General features: G+C 34.6%; 1 protein-coding gene across 9 annotated transcripts in view; it reads right to left on the bottom strand.

The window, feature by feature from the left end:
* Positions 1-17,859, bottom strand: part of IKZF2 (IKAROS family zinc finger 2) — a 176,465-nt gene that overhangs the window by 155,990 nt on the left and 2,616 nt on the right. For 6 of the 9 annotated variants that reach the window (XM_017855659.1, XM_017855699.1, XM_017855680.1 and 3 more), the window contains 2 exons: positions 16,674-16,722; positions 15,783-15,887 (listed from right to left, as the gene is read on the bottom strand). In XM_017855659.1, coding sequence (XP_017711148.1) covers positions 15,783-15,887; positions 16,674-16,722 — 154 coding nt within the window. Of the gene's footprint in view, positions 1-15,782; positions 15,891-16,673; positions 16,723-17,859 lie in introns of all 9 variants that reach the window. The other 3 variants (XM_017855655.1, XM_017855647.1, XM_017855644.1) reach the window with 1 other exon arrangement.

Below are 17,859 nucleotides of genomic sequence, written 5' to 3' on the forward strand. Positions count from 1 at the left end.
TTTAGAGAAGGGATTCTTGGATTAAAATATATATATATATATATCATTTGGAATTAGGGATCGACTGTCCTGTGCCTATGACAATAGTAACTCTGACCCAAAAAAGGTGAAACTTCACTCATGAAAATGTCTGTTTATATATACTCTAATGTGAAATCCTTTTAAACTGAATATTCTGTTTTATCCTTGATTCTACACAAGGTAAGAGGAAAAAAATAACACTGCTGGGGTATGTATATGTGGTTCTGAGAATTCCAGATATGCAACAGAGACATGAATTTAATATAACATATAGCAACATAAGTATGGAAATTCATAAAATTTCAGAGCTATATACTAGGAGTTCATTCGCCAACACATCTAGTATACAAGTAAATAAGTCCATCCTAAAAACTCACTCTGGACAAGGTCACCTAGGGAGGTACACCATGCAGCCAAGACCTGCCAGAAAACACATTTTCTGAATTGCCATCCTCAAATGAAATGCATTACTACCACTTAATTACCATTTCAATTATACCCCTCACAAACAGAGTAGGTTTATGTGTGATTCACTTGAATTAGGTAATTTTACTTTTATTTCTTCAATAATTGATTTGAATACAACAGAATTAATAGTCTCATATTGCATACACATTTCTTTTCAAACAAAAACTCTGAGTCTGTCTACCTGACAGCACTCAAACAGATGAAAAGCAGAAATATTCAGTAAGTGATCCAGATATATTGTGTTCCATGCAATGGTTTGGACTAATTTTTAAAATTATTGTTGATTAAAAGCAGACTAAAAGCATGTCCTTCCTAGAAGACTATTTGATATATGTTTGTGGGATCTGTCTCTTAGTTATTATGCAATTCAACTTTTTTTTCATATTCTTTTATCTAACAATAAAATAGGAGCTATCATTCTGGCTAAGTTACCATGAGCCAGTCACTGTTCTGGAAGCTTTAAATATATTGTCTCTAATGCTTACCACTCCTCTGACAGAGAGCAATAACCACTTTTTACAAATAAAACTGAGATTCCAAGAGATGAAATATCCATCTAGGGGCCACATATTTGACATATTAGGTCCCACTTCTTTATATACCACATATTAGTGGGACATATTAGGTCCCACTTCTTTATATACCACAAAGGGAGAGAAACAGGAAAACTTGCTCAATTCTGTAATTTTTAAAAACATGTTTATTGGCCAGGCACGGTGGCTCACGCCTGTAATCCCGGCACTTTGGGAGGCTGAGGTAGGCAGATTACTTGAGGTCAGAAGTTCAAGACTAGCCTGACCAACATGGTAAAACCCAGTCTCTACTAAAAACACAAAAATTTGCTGGGCATGGTGGCAGGTGCCTGTCATCTCAGCTACTCGGGAGGCAGATGTTGCAGTGGAGCCGAGACCGTGCCACCGCACTCCAGCCTGGGTGACAAAGACAGACTCCGTCTCAAAAAAAAAAATAAATAAATAAATGTTTACTATTTTCCAGTAATAAAATGCTAAGCGCTATCAAAAAGAGTAGATTCCTCTGACACTGGTTGCATAAATGTTAAGCTCAAGTTTTGATCAGCACATACTATGCTAGATGTCAAAGCATTTTGAAAAAAGTACCTTACAAATAAAATGGTATTCTTAATAGACTTAATTAAAATTTGTTTTTTTTTAAGCAAGTTAAATATATACTGATCTTTTTATTATTGTTATTATTATTTATGGGCTTAGTAAACCTTTTCTTCAACAATGAAACACATGTAAAGTTTATCTCACATCTGATAAATTTTTACTACAGTATTAAAACAGATTAATTTTTTAAAAATGTCTCAATGGGTAAAAGCCAATCTGAGCCTTCTAAATCTCTAACAGAGTATGATCTCAAGAAAGTCTTCTGGAACCCTCAGTGCCTGTGTCTTAGACACTTCAAGAGGAAAATGGAAAAACCAGAGATCAGAGGACAAAAACTGGATGCAAAACCCCATCTCATCTGCTCAATATCAAGTTCCTTCTTCATTGCCACCTCCCAAGAGGGGCAAAAAAAAGGCACAGAAAGTTCTTTCTGGCAGCCTTGCAGTCTCCCTAACCCCCTACCAATCTCCTTTCCCACTAAAGTAAAAAGACAACTGAGGGGCAAGATCAAAGTTTACCGCATCCGTGATAATTCAGGAATATGACCAGTTAGGATATCTCTCACACACACAGTATAGTACACAATCATTTTTGCAAAAGATAAAAGCAATAGATTAGTCCAAGATGGCCACTGGTAATAGCACTGGTTTATAACTATATAACTAGGCACCACTAACTTTTATCCTGCTTTAATTGGCTAATTGTTCTAGAATCAATCCCTTAGGACACACCAATCTACCCTCATCTCCAATTCCCTGGCTTTCAAATATCTGAAGAAGTATGTTTCTTTCTACTGAATCTAAATGCTTATTCATTTAGATTCTACCAGAAACCATTCTAATCTTATTGCCACAATTCCTCATCGCTTAAGCAGGCAGCTTCCTTGATTCACTTATAAATTCTGATTTATCTTTATTTATTTCTTTGTGAAGAAAGCAAAAGGGGAGGAAAAGATGCTATTTTTCATTTGCTCTATTGCTCTCTCCAGCGGATCTACTAACTCAAGTGGAGTCTGTGGCTTGTCCTCCACTTTTGAATCTGTTATGCTTATTTTCTTTCTTCTGGCTCCAGCTTTCTTCTATGCTCTCTATACTTCACAGCTCTGCTCTTTCTTTTATAGGCCTTAAGTTATCTCCACAGGTTCTACCTCCATTAGCAACATACCAAAGTTGTCTTGCTAAAAATAGTTTCTCTTTAATAGTTTTAATGTAAAAAATTAGCAACATTCAATGGAATTTTAAATTGATGAATAAGAAAAACAGACTAAGGTTTTTTTTTTTTTTTTTTTTTTTTGAGACGGAGTCTCGCTCTGTTGCTCGGGCTAGAGTGCAGTGGCCGGATCTCAGCTCACTGCAAGCTCCGCCTCCCGGGTTTACACCATTCTCCTGCCTCAGCCTCCCGAGTAGCTGGGACTACAGGCGCCCGCCACCTCGCCCGGCTAGATTTTTGTATTTTTTAGTAGAGACGGGGTTTCACCGGGTTAGCCAGGATGGTCTCGATCGCCTGACCTCATGATCCGCCCATCTCGGCCTCCCAAAGTGCTGGGATTACAGGCTTGAGCCACCGCGCCCAGCCACAAGGCTCTTTTTTAAAAGTAAACTTGTCTGTTACATACAAGACAGAATTGAAATTCTATGTTTTAACTCATTCTACTCAGATTTCTTTTGCCGTCAGATGCCACAATGTTTCCTTAATATTGATATGTCATTTTAATATTTATATGTACATTATTTAGTGTATGACATTTCATGCTAGGAATGAATATTACTCATAAAACAATTCAGAGTATGTAACATTTGGAAAGTCCACTGGAAACAACCTAGCCAAGTGTGGTGGCTCACACCTGTAAACTCAGATACTCAGGAGGCTGAGGCTGCAGGATCACTTGAGGCCAAGAGTTCAAGACCAGCCTGGACAACACAATGAGAGAGTGAAACCCTGACTCTAAAAAAAAGTGTTAAAAATTAGCTGGGCATGGTGGCATGCACCTGTAGCCCCAGATACTTGAGAAGATTGCTTGAACCCAGGAGTTCCAGGCTGCACTGAGCTATAATCGTGACACTGCACTCCAGCCTGAACAACAGAATGAAACCCCATCTCAGGAAAGGAAAAGGAAAGAAAAAGGAAAAAAGGAAAGGAAAGGAGAAAGAGAAAGAAATGAGAGAGAGAGAGAAGAAAAGATAAGAGAAACAAAATGAAACGAAAAGTAAAGTATGCCGGGCGCAGTGGCTCACAAGCTCAGGTGTACGAGACCAGCCTGACCAACATGGTGAAACCCCATCTCTACTAAAAATACATTAAAAAAAAAAAAAAAAATTAGTCGGGCGTGGTGGTGCGCCTGTAATCCTGGCTACTCAGGAGGCTGAGGCAGGAGGATCGCTTGAAACCGGGAGGCGGAGGTTGCAGTGAGCCAGATCGCGCCACTGCACTCCAGCCTGGGCGATGGAGAGAGACTCCATTTCAAAAAAAAAAAAAGAAAGAAAGAAAAAAGAAAAGAAAGAGCTGGGCGCAGTGGCTCACACCTGTAATCCCAGCACTTTGGGAGGCTGAGGCGGGTGGATAGCCCGAGGTCAAGAGTTTGAGGCCAGTCTGACCAACTTAGTGAAACCCTGTCTACACTAAAAAAATTTTAAAAATTAGCTGCACATGGTGATGGGCACCTGTAATCCAAGCTACTCAGGAGACTGAGGCACGAGATTTCACTTGAACCTGGGAGGCAGGGGTTGCAGTGAGCCAAGATCACACCACTGCACTCCAGCCTGGGTGACAGAGCAAGACACTGTCTCAAAAAAAAAAAAAGAAAGAAAAGAAAATACCTTATATTTTGAGTAAATCTATAGTAAGATAGTATTGAATAAATCTGAAGATAGCATTTATACATGAAAATGCCCGATTTCAGTATTTATCATTGATGACAGCTGATCATTTTTATGAGTCTATAATTTCACTGAAATTTCAAAGTTAAATGGATGTAATCAGAGCTACTATCAGTTTTCTGGCTCCACACTTTCTTTTAGAGGATGGCTGACTGAATTCATTTGTCTTTTCTTTAAATTACACAAATAACATATGAATTTATTTTTTGTAAGAGACTTAAAGAATGTAGAACTATTTAGAATAAAATATAAAATACCGTTTACCCTCCTATAGTCCAAAGTAAACTATATCAAGTTTTGACGTTTCCTTCTTGTTCTTATTCTTTGCTTTCACACATTCACATGCATACACATGCACACATATGCTTTTAAAAACATAAATGGCATTATCATATACATAGAGTTGTATGAAATCAATTGTCTAGTTAACTACAGCTTCTCTGGCTGAAAAAAAAATCTTTTCAAATTTGTTACAAGTATTATACTCAAAATGTAAGACCAACTAAAACTATGCAAATGTATCCCCCAAAATTTATGCAAACAGCATTACTGTGATTATTTATGTAAAAATAATTTATTTTAAATTGTGTTTTGTTGCGGTACGGGGTGTTTCTTTTGTTTGTTTTATTTCCAAAAAAAATTAAACCTAAAACTATCATTAGGTCATTAATGTGTCATAATTCAGACAGATGGCAGTGTGTAAATTCATGCTTTGAGAACTTACAAACAGCAGACTTACGGAAAAATCTCATACTTATTTTTATAGTTCTCAGTTATGTCCAGTCACAATCTATTGCTGCTTTCAAGTAGTTTTCAAAAATGTAATAATGTAATAGAAGTCATTTTATATTTCCAAATACTACATTCGAGTCCGTGTTTTTAAGGTGTAAATCATTTTAAAGCAGTACACAGAAATGATTAGGTACTGCCTATTTTTAGTACCTAAAAATTATTGAATAGCTCAGTTTTCAAGCTTTAGATGATATATGGGTGATCTGAGCAAACATTTCCAACAGAAAGAGACAGACCTTTTACAATCAGGAATTAAACATACATCCTCAGCCCTAAAAACTATAGAAATGCCACTTTTCAGTCTAAAAAGCAACAGATGTCTTGAAAATAAAGTGATCTACTTCAGACCATCTGAATAATAAGTATATTGGCATAACTCTGATTAGAAGACAGATAAGATATTTCCATATGTAAATATTACTTGTTAAAATGTGTATTTTTAAACAAAACAAGGACATTGATGAAAATGGCCATAAAAGAAAATGTTTTATATACTTGCAGAAGAAATTAAGCCTCTTTAGAAAGAATTTAGAAATTCTCATTGTTAATTCAACTGAAAACAGAGCAACATAGTACCCTAGCACTTCAAAATATGATCAAGCCCTGCATGTTGATGTCTTAGTAAGAAGTAGGTAGAGCTGACATAGACAAGTGTAAGGAGAACTACAGCTTCAATGATAATGAGAGCAATGACAAAAACGTCAAAAGTGTAGACACCCAGAATGTTAATTCATTAGAACGTGACTTCACACTGATTAATTATACACTCATCAAAATATCTGGAGTGCATAAGAAAAGCTAATTGAAGCATTCCATCTTGTATATGCTACTAAAAACAGTTTAAATAAGTGATAGAGAACTGGCTTTAAAATTACAAGTGTATGGAATTAAATCTGTAACCTTAAATGTGCTATATCAAGATATTAATGGTAGTAATGAAGATGATGATGGTGGTATCATGGAAACATCTACATTAACATTAATGTGGATTCCACTAAACATGGTTGTATAGAATCAGAAAACATAAAAGCTGTTTAGAAACTTAGAGATCAGCTTTTGGGACCAATTTGAAGATTACAAAATCTTTTTCAGAGTGAGACATTATAAAAATAACACATTCCCAAACAGAAAAAAATCACAAGTAAATTAGGATTTTGGATTATTTCAACAACTAAGAAATCAAGTTTCCAAATTTTTTTTCAAGTAGGTCAGAAGCATATTATTTAAATAGACATATGTAATATACTAATCTTAAGTAGTTCCTTCATTCAACAAATATTTACAGGGCTCCTACAATGCATACAATGCTTATGCTAGGGATAAAGAGGCATGACCATTTTCCTCAAAGATTCACATCTGGAATCTTCCTCAAAGATTCAAATCTTTCCTCAAAGATTCACATTCACACCTGATTAATTTCTTTATAATCAATGTATGGCCCCCAAATAAATCTATATGCTTTGAAAAGTTACTTAATTCACACTCAGTAATTAAGACAGCTTTTCTACTAACTAACATGAAATACAACAGTTTGCTATAAAATCTCATTTACTGTGGTCAGATCACTTCAATAATTTCAAGAGACTGGTTTGGTGTTTTTTTTCCTTCTGACCTATAAACTGGAAGTGCCTCTATATCAACAACTAGCTTAAGGATCTTTCTCAGGTGGTAATGCTATTTTCCATCTCCATCTAAAATAGATATTAAGAACTCTTAAACTGCTGACCACATCACCTATCGAGATTTCTGTGAATGGAAGTTTGAATTTATGGCAATAGTAGCTGAAGGAAGTATCCTTTATAGGCATTATAAGATTGTCTTCATCGAGTTAGGCTGTAAAATCAACATTTTACAAATTAAAGCAGAAATATAAATCACATTAAAGAAAATGAATGGATCCCAGGCCAGAAAGAACTGGTCGTAACCTGATTGTATGTATTAATATAGGTTAAAGACTGAATATGGGGGGTTTAGCCTAGGAAGCCAAGGGGGAAAAAAAAACGACTCTCTGAAGTATTTTGGTTGAACACTGATGTAGGGAATCTAAATCCATGTCCATTCAAAGGAGAAAGAACTGGACAAAGGATTTCCACCATAATTATCCAAATAGCAATGCTATCTCTATTGTGATGCTGAATATATTAGGCTCTCTTAGTCTAATGCCATTAAACATTTGAATTATATAACTAACTCCCTTTATTCAGATTCCTTGCTCAGTAAATGACCTTTACTGATTACCCATATAGGTCAGTTCACAAGAACAAAATGATCTGGTGAAGCCAACTAGAGTGATCCAGCTCCTATGTTTGTTGGTTGGATGTGTGTGTGTGTGTGTGTGTGTGTGTGTGTGTGTATTTTTAATCAATATCTAAACATGAATTGGCATTCTGATTTTAAATATCAATTTCGTAAACTTCTTTAATGTCAGTCAACCTTGAGATACAGATCTACTCTAAGTGTGCCACAAATCTAGTTTCAGAACTTGCAAAAAAATGAGTGCCAAATCCTGCATTATAAATAATTCTGTGGGGAAATGCTAGCCTGTGAGAACCTATCTAAGTGGCTGGTTGCCCTTTTGTCTGCTTCACTGTACATCCTCAAATTTATACACATTTGAAAAACTCTTGGAGGTAAAAGGTGATAAGCAGCTCATTAATCTAAAATGGATGTAAGTCATAGTTAGCATATCACACTCATTTACTTCTAAATGTAATAAGCATTATTACGATCTCATACAAAATATCAATTCGTTTGGACCCTTGAAGATAACATCCTTCTCTAGAAAACACCCAAGCCTATTTTTTGAGCCCCAGCACCAGCAATGCATCATACACAGTAAGTGCTTAATAAATGTTTGCTGGATCAATGATCAAAAGATGAAAAATACCTCTCTAGGGAGTTCTGACTCTCCACATACAGGAAGTCTCAGAAGAAGTGTTTCTAGCATTAACATTCATTTGGAATTCTATGGTGTCTTGGATAGTCAGTGCTTACATTTTTAAGATGGAATTCTATAATAAATATTTTAGAATAAGTATGTTAACTAATATATTATCTATACTATACTTTCCCATCTAGGTAACCTCATCCCAAGGGGTATGATATTATATTTTTTAAAAATAAATTATATACAAAATCATTTTAAAATAATATATACTGTATCTGCATATTTATCTCAAAGTCTTCAAAAAGGCTCTGGTGAGGAGTATGAAATTCTTCAGCTATTAATGTGGCAGAATTGACCAGTATTTAGCTAACAACCTGTAACAAGTATGTAATATTTTCAATAGCATATTAATTTATAAAGAAACAGGTTGCAGAATAAAGACAGAGCATTAGAGTAGAGGCACTGGAGTATATGGCATACATTAGTCTTATGATTTTTTTAAAAAACATAGAAGTTATGATATTAGATATACCACAAAATGTTGAAGAGCTTTTTGTTTAAAAATCAGTGAGTCAATCACATCAATTAATTCAACTTCTGAGACTAGCATAAAGGATTCCATTAAGCAAAGAGTTTATTAAAGGCTGTGTACATACAATTCAATATAGAATTTTGATTTAATGGGGCAATTGGGGAAACAAGGCCACTGATCAAATACTGAGAATTACTTAGACATGAATGTTTTCAAACATGGCATTAAACTACTGTTAAAGTAATATGGGCAGAAAAGCAACCAAAACATGGGCTAATATTAGTTTTTTCTAACTAGGAAAATTCATACTTTGGTCTATATCCATGTGCCTAATTGCTATCCCCCTCCCAAATTGAACCCTATAGGTGCTTCAAACCAGAATTGAACTAAGCTAAATCTTTTCCAGGAAACTTGCTCCAGTATTTGCTATCTTCACTGACAGAACCTACCACCATCTATCCAGTAATTTAGAGGCTGTCATCCTTGACTCTGTTCTCTCCTTAATTCTACCACCCAAGTACTGTCTACTTTAAGCTGCTAAATATTACCTAGATCCTTCTCCTTCTTTTTTATCCCACTACTACTACCTTGCATGACTTCTCACTCAATCATTGAAACAGCCTGTTAAAGATGCACCTGCCTATACACTGGTCCCCATCCGCAATCTTTTTCCCCACATTGTAGTCAAATTGATCCATGTCAGTCAAAAGACTGAAGTCACCTACCCTACTTTGTTAAAACCATTGACTTCCATGAAAATAAAAGCCAAGTTTCCTCTCATACAAGATGTTCCATTATCCTGCCTTGATTAACTCTCCAAAATCATTCCTTGCCTCAAATTCCTAGACTCCAACTTTACAGTCTAGAAATACCAATCGGCTTGTATTTCCCAGAATATTGCATGCTATTTCTCACCTCTTATTGTGGATACGTTATTTACTGAAAAGGTCTTCCAATTCTCCCCTAAGTCCTATTCATTTAATAAGTCTCGGCTCAAGCAGTCTCTCCCTCTAAAAAATCTTTCCAAACGAGCATCACCTCTCATCCCCCATAATAATCAAGACACTAAGTTTACTACAGTAAAATGCCCTACTTAATGTCTGTCTGTCCCACTAGAGTATGAGTTCCTGGAGGAAAAGGACTCTATACTGTTTATTCACCTTCGGATTCACCTTACAATACCTGGTACATATGAGGTATCCCACAAATATTTATTGCATTGATCAACTAGAATTGAACAGCAAAATGTCAAATGCTTATAACTAATAATTGCATTTAAGTCTACTTCAAATTTAAAACACCTAAACTACTACCCCCAAAGTGCACAATCAACAATTAAACTAACAATTTTATTAGGTATCACTAAGTGAGAATTTATGGTACCACCAGAAGCATCAAATGAGGTTAGATTTTAGATAAGGACTCTCAAAGAATTGATTCTCTGTAGGAACAGGTTACCCTATCACCAGAATTGTTTTCTTTTGTCATTTGTAATGACTGGTATATCTGGAACACCAATAATATGCAGTGATGTGCTTTACATATAATCAAAACCACAAAACTATACTCAGGAACATCGAGTGCCAGCCCCCTCCCCAATTCTGACATATCAACATACTCTATTTCTTTCTTAACCAAAATCTTCATAGATGCTTTAAATAATGGAGGGTTTCTGCTTCAATTTTTACCCAAAATTATCAGAAATCCCTATCCTTCTTCCCTGGACCTGTGCAACAAACAGAAAAGAGCAAAAGACCCAGATTTCAAATAGATTTGGATTTGAAAACAAATCCTTTTTCTTATGAGTCATAGGTCCATAAAAAAGTAACTTGACTGCTCTGAGTAATAGCAGCAGTGATTATTTATTGAGTCTTAGCATGTGCCAGAAGTTGTGGTGAGTATTTTGCATATATTGCCTTATTGAAATCTCACAACAGCCCACTGAGGTAAGTATTGCTTATCCCTATTCTACAGATAAGGAAACTGGAGCTCAAAGATGTCAAGTGACATGGCCAAGGTCACACAGCAAAATAGGAATTCTAACCCAGGCCAGCAAAATTGCAAAGCCCATATTTTTAACCACTCACAATCTACTGCTTCTGAGCCTCAGTTTTAAGTATCATAAAATGGAGTAATTACATGCCTACCTCACAGAATTGATGTGGAGACAAAGTGAAATAATAAGTAAAGCATCTAATATACTAAGTGCACTCAATAAAGGATGTCCCTCTTCCTTCTCTAGTTCCAGTGGTGATTATAACATTTATAATAAAGGGAACTATCCCTAAATGTGCCTTACCTATATCAAAACAGAGATATATTGGGTCTCAATTAATTCACAAAAGGAAAATACTAACAGGTCAATAAACACCTTTAACATAAACAGATAAAAGGAAAAAAAGTGAAGAAAACAACATATTCTACCTCATTTTAGGACTGGAACCCTGCTACTGATATTTCCACATGTGATAAAAATATGTAAATATTCAAAATATATCAATACATCAAAAGTTAGGAGAGAAGAGCACGGAACCCAGAGACGAAAATTCATTGCGGCTTACAGGAAGACTATCAATAGTACATATCCAATCATATCACCTTTTTTTAAAAAAGTACTTCTAGTGGGAAAGACAGATTTTGAACAAAGATAGAGACAATAAGGATAATCTTTCTGCCATAAGTTGTTTTGTTTTTTGAAAACAGACTTTAATTCTCAGTACTAAGCAGCCTAAAAAGATGGGGAGTTGGGAGTGGAATGAGGTTCAAAGAAAAAATTACAGCACTTTTGCTGTTAATTACCAACAAATCTATACATCCTTTACTTTCTTTTTTTCCCTTTTTTTCCTTTTTTGGTACATAGTTATGACATTTATCTCTGATACCTGTAAAGAAATTAAATCAGAACTATTTTTATTTAATTCCCTAATAAATAAAAACTAAATGTAAAGTACATTGGGTATATACACAAACCTAAGTACTGTGACTTAAAACAGAACAAGATTTTACATCAAGCCCATCTGGTGTTACATTAGGGTGTGTCCTATAGCAATCCAACCAAGGGTGACCGCCAAACTAAGCTACAGAAGACAACTCAGAAAGCTGGTGACTCCCATAATATAAGCTCTATTTCAAAAAGTGCATTAGAACACCCACTTGAAAAGATTATCTGATATCACTCCACCCTCATAGTAACTCTTCTATTTCTGAAATATTGTTTTCGTCACAAAAATATGGGCCAGTACTGGACACGGCAGACACCCTGAGAAGGTGACATTGTAGAGATAGCAGTTATCTAATTTACCCACAAGGTAATGTCACAATTTTATGTCCCAATCCTGATAACTTCATCTTTCTGCTAAGTTCTCTAAGAGGTAAATTGATTTCTTCAAGCCTCAATTTCCACATATGAAAAATAGAAATCATAATATACTTCTGCCTCACTAGGTTCCAAAAATGGAAACTAGCTAAGAAAAAAACTAATGTGAAGTACTCTGAAAAGAATAAACTAGATTCCCTGACCTGATTATTGGTCAGAGCCTTGTAAAACTAGACTTACTACTTCTTCCGATTCCATACATGCCACTTGGTCATCAGACTGATAAATAGCATTGACTGTACAGTTGATCCACTTAAGAGCTTTAAAGTAATAGAAACAAATTTTGCATCATGATGTATTTTCATACCCATTTAAGTTACTACTTGCAAAGTAAATTTATACATAAACATTATAAAAATAGATAAGGAAAATGAAATTAATTTAAAAATTTTGAACTTTAAACAATTTTCAAAATAGTCAGTTGCCGGTATAGAACAGTCTGAAACCAATACTGAACAACTATGCAAGAATAGGAAATGAGCTAACCAAGAAATAGAAGGAATCACAAAGTAAGTTTCATCTGATGGGCCGAAATACAATATGGAGTATTTTTATATTGTTCTATCTGAGATGCCTGTCTCAGATTCTTAACTCCCAGATTCTATTTTTAAAAATCACTTAACACTGTGTATTTCCAATAGCCATCAAGGCATATACTGTCATCCCTGACACAGAAGATTGTCAGCAGACTCAATATGTACACTAACGATCTCAGGCAACAATGCCCATCTTCTTATCAAAGAGATCCTTATTCCAGAAGAAAAAGTTTAAAGTTCTCTAAGAAAATTCATTCGAAACCATAGGAAGTAGTCATTATAAAATGTTAGAATCACTAATATCTCTTACTTCTTCTTAAGTTTATCTTACATGCTAAATTTCAAAACCAAAAACTGTCAGGCACTATAACATTTTTAGTTTTCTCCCAAGTCACCAGTGCTCTATTCTAGCACTGTCAAATAATGATAGCTGCTGTCATTATTTTTATACAATAGCTGGCAGCAAGTTGCACAGAGACCCTTCATCTTAGAAGAGTTACCAAATAGCTCAAACAAATGCTGGGACCTTACAGTAGTACTGACCACCTTCCTAAAGTCAAAATAAGTGAGCTCTCATGCCTTATTGATACTTTTTTGACCAGAGCGTTAGCTGTTTTATTTAAAAAAAAAAAAAAAAAAAAAAAGATTTTACTTATTTATTTTTTTAACTGTTTAAAAATAAACTTTTTTTCCTCCTTACACATATATTCCCATCCTCTCCTTCCTGCTACTAGAAACTGTCTTAAAGGTTTTCACATTTACTTTTAGCTTTAACACTTTCAATCAAAATTGCAATTCTGTTTTTGGAAGCAGCCACCCTCCAGGAAGTATACTTGAAGATATTAAAAAATGCAGAAAATAAATAAGTTCTTTTCATTTAACAAAGTCAACAATGCATGTAAAGGGATTTAGGAAAACCAGTGATCTCAGACACAAGCGATTTGACAGGCCAGATGCACACAAAAATTATTCCAAGTCACAGAAAAACATCAGAGTGACCAATTCTAGGTCTCTTGTACTAATTAATAGACAAGAGTTCCTCTCTATCACTATTTGCTTTGGCAATCTAAAATGCTGATATTCTCCTAGATCTAACAGAGAGGAAAAATGGGTATCTTCTCCATCTAACACCTAAGTGGGTAACCTAGATACTGTAAATAGAGGCTACATAAAGGATGCAAGAGACAGCTCTGAAGTGAGAGCCAAAATATTTAACCTGCAACTTTTTGGAAAAGAATCTGAAAACACGTGCATCTTAGCCAAAACCTGTACTAACATGGAATTGCCACAGGCTAGTAAGTTTAAAAACTCTCTACCAAACATAAGTTTACTGTTGTTGGGTGAGAAAAGCTCAAATGTCAAAAGCACAGTTCTTATTTGTTCAAATTGATCATGCCTACACTCTGCACTGTTTATTTAAAAAGATGAGTGAACTGCCTTTCTGAAGCAAGTACTTGAAAAACCAGAATCAAATTCACAAATAAAGCAGTCAATTAACCAATTGACAAGCATTTTCCTGTGGTTGTGTCTAGGGGATGACAGTCGAGTCTCTGATTAACAGTTACTCCCTACCCGATACATGCAATGTTTCTAAAGCCAACAGCTAACTAATAGAAACTACATATTAATCTCTTTTTACTCTTTGGGAAATTGTGTGAGCTATGTGAGAAATAAAAACATTACACCAAATAACTAGTATATTGAAATGTAAAAATTCTATTGCCTAAATTGTAGTCATAGTATATTTTTTATCAAATCAACTAGCAAAAAAAAGAATGCAGAAGATTCATTATGAGATTAGCATAATAATTTAGTATACATTCACTCACTAACTCTTACTAGTTTTTTCTTGTCTAAAGGATAAAGGAATTGTAAGGACTGCTTCTAGAATTAAATTTTCTTAGGTAAATGCTTCATACTTAAAGTAACTACAACTTTTAAATAAATAAGCAATCAAATAACTTAATCATAATTCAGTCAATAGTTAAAATACTTAAAGTTAAAAATTGCAAAATGTTTTCAATAGTATTTCTATATAATTTGCTTATAATTCAGTAGTCTTATACAATGAACAACTCGTGCTTTATAATAAAAAAAGGTTTCGAGAGCTGTTAGAAGTAAAAAAAAAAAAGTTGCCCTCTCTGGATAGTCAGAATACATTTTCTGAATACGCTCACAATTAAGTAGATGATTCACTTTTCTTAGTTATTAAATCTTCAGGGGGGAAAGAAAGGAAAGAAAATGCCTTTCCTTCACATATCGCCAAAACAGAAAACTTGTAAATTTAATTATATTTACATGTAGGTCCAATGTCCTCTCTATAACATATAAGAATAAAATATAAATCAAAAGTATAAAAACAAGATTTCAAATTACTTTTGAGTAAGAGTAATAAAGCACTTGTACTTGATAACTAAACTGATAAAACGGTAATTAAGAAAAAAGCAACCATATTCTTAATAAAGGAAAGTATTTTGTCTTCTGTCACTGACAGCACATAAGTTGCATCTTATTACACAAAAACAATGTATATTACATCAGCAAATGACCCTTTATCAAAAATAGTACCCAAAACTGTCTTTTCCTACAAATTCAAAACATCTTTCCAAATTTTATCAGTTCTTCTCTGAACAAAAGACTTTCAACCTTGTTAGAGAAATGGATATAAATGAGTTCTATAAATTTTCAATTACACTTCACTTCCAATGCTTTGGAGAAGAAACTTTCACATTTTTTAAAAGCAAGTAACACTATACTTTTATCACTGACAGTTTAGCTTTCTACCAAGGCAATATAAAATTATTTCATTTATTAAATGTGAAGAGTCCTTTGGAAGTGACGTTTCCACATTTTTTACCCAACAACAACAAAAAATCCAGTCATAAACCTGGCAAGTCAAAACAATAACCAGCAAATTCTAACCTTTCTTACCTGATACAGGTAAGCACCAGCTCCCAAATGCCACCTTGGGATAGTTCAGACTAGTAAGCAGGCTCATGTTTTATAATACTAGAATGAACAGGAATAAATCTGTGTTGTTCTTTCTTTAGCAAAATCTATAACAGTAGCTATACCACAATGTGAGAGGACCCCACAGACCTAACAAATTCAAGTCTGTTGCTGGAGAAATAGAAAAAAAAAAAAATCATAAAACAAAGACTTACTGCTTGTCATGTGACTTGGTGAGGCATGCTGTCCATTGGGTGTGCTTGAGGTGAGGTCAATTGCCATATTGGAGTGTTCCCTTTCGGGTGAAAGCTCATTGTCACCTGCTTTCACAAAATATAATCTTTTGGTTTCTATTCATTGTCATGTAAGATGTAATTACTAACTTTGCTTTATACACGCAATGGCATGCATAGCCTTCAAACTGTAAGGTAATACTTTTTTCCCTTAAAAAAAACTATAAGGAAATACCATTAGAAATATACAGTTGAATGAAAGGATGAAAAGCCATAATCAACCCACAATAAAAAAAATTAACAAAACTTCATTATCTTAATATATAAGTTGTTGATTTCTAAAGTATCTTTCAGTTGAAAGAAATAACTTTTCTTTTAACATCTAATTTAATTGTTAAGCACACAGAATATATAATGAGCATTTTCCAAAATGCTGGCTATCAGAGAGAAGATGGAAAAGACAGGTAGTTCAAGAAATGTCAAGTTAGGAAAGCTAATTCTCTTTCACATAGTATGTCTGAAAAATTAGGTTACAGAGAAGTAAATATTTAGTACACATCATATTAATAGACATATATGAAACCTGGACTATTCTAAACTTACAACAAAGTAAATTATAAAAAGCAGGAAAGTGCTGATCTGCTAGCTACTATTGATTTAAATATACTACTTAACTTAGTATATTTCTATATTTCCTTCTTATTTCACTTCAGTGCTGTTATTTTCTCAAACTCATTCAAAGGTGAAATTGTGAACAGATAGAAAAAAAGAGTACAGAATTCTTAATAAAGTTTCATAATCCAGGAATTAAAACACAGGTAATACAAAGGCAACTTTATTACCAATAACAAATTAATGAAAACTAATACTTACACGTTATATAGCCATCAATAGCCTCTGTTTCCATAGTCAAAGTGCAATGCTGCAAAACAAAAGATTATACCCTTAATACAATGATTCCTTTCAGTATCTGCCATCAAATTCTTAACTTATTTGAAGCTCCAAGCAGTTGGTCCATGTTGCTGCTGCAACCTGTGCCCAGAAACATACACAGTGTACTGTATGTGCTCATTTGCAAGTCACTGAACTCTTTCTGCAAATGATCTGATTCCTGCTGGAGATAGGATAGGAAAGATAAGTGTGCAGTGAGATGGGCTAGAGCAAAAAAAGAATGACTGTCTTAATCAAAATTTACTGGGTTTAAAGAAAAAATAAGGGGTCCACCTCAAATGTGTCAGCTTTAACTGGGATTTAAGTGTTTTACCATTCGCTACTTCCCACAATCACACTGCAGTTTGAGGACTTCCCCAGTATACAGATAGCTCTATTCACAATTGTTGCAAGTTGGTTCATCATGTTCTAATAGGGAGGGGGAGGACAAACAAACATAAGAAAACAAAACAAAACAAAAAACTTAGTGCCCAACGGTGTCTTAAAGATTTCTACAGCAGTTGGCCAACTCCCTGACTTGTATTGACATTTTAGCCTACCCCAAGTTCTGTGTAAGCACCTGTTCAATGTAACCTTAATTTCCTGCCAGACCATGCTTGGATACAAATGCCAAGCCTACTTAATACAGTCTGATTTTGAAAATTTCATAAACTTTGGTTGTACTAGAGAGAATCACTTAAAAAAAAAAAAAAACTTTGCACAATTATTCTCATGCACAAATGACACAAAACAGAACATAATTCTCAGAAATAAAAGTAAACTATATGAGATGACACCCCCTAGCTTTGATTCACATAATGAAAAGATCGATAATCTAACTGTATTCTGTGGGGAAAAAAAAAGTTTAAGAATTGACAAGTTCTGTGAAGATTTTTACTTTTTCCCCCCTTCGGCCTTGGTCCTTTTTGCCTTTAGTTTCAAAACTCTCACTGCACCAGCAGCTAAATTATTCACAATGAGCCATTTCTGTATTGATCGCCAAGTATATTTAGCCCTGGCTCCTGGAATTTCTCCATTACTTACTGGAAAACAGGCAGCTTCACTTCTTGTCTCCAAAACCACTTCCCTTCTCCCTCCCCTCCCCTTTTCACCACCACCCTCCCTTACT

Source organism: Rhinopithecus bieti, unplaced genomic scaffold (assembly GCF_001698545.2).
Source record: "Rhinopithecus bieti isolate Rb0 unplaced genomic scaffold, ASM169854v2 scaffold_1070, whole genome shotgun sequence".
NCBI lineage: Eukaryota > Metazoa > Chordata > Mammalia > Primates > Cercopithecidae > Rhinopithecus > Rhinopithecus bieti.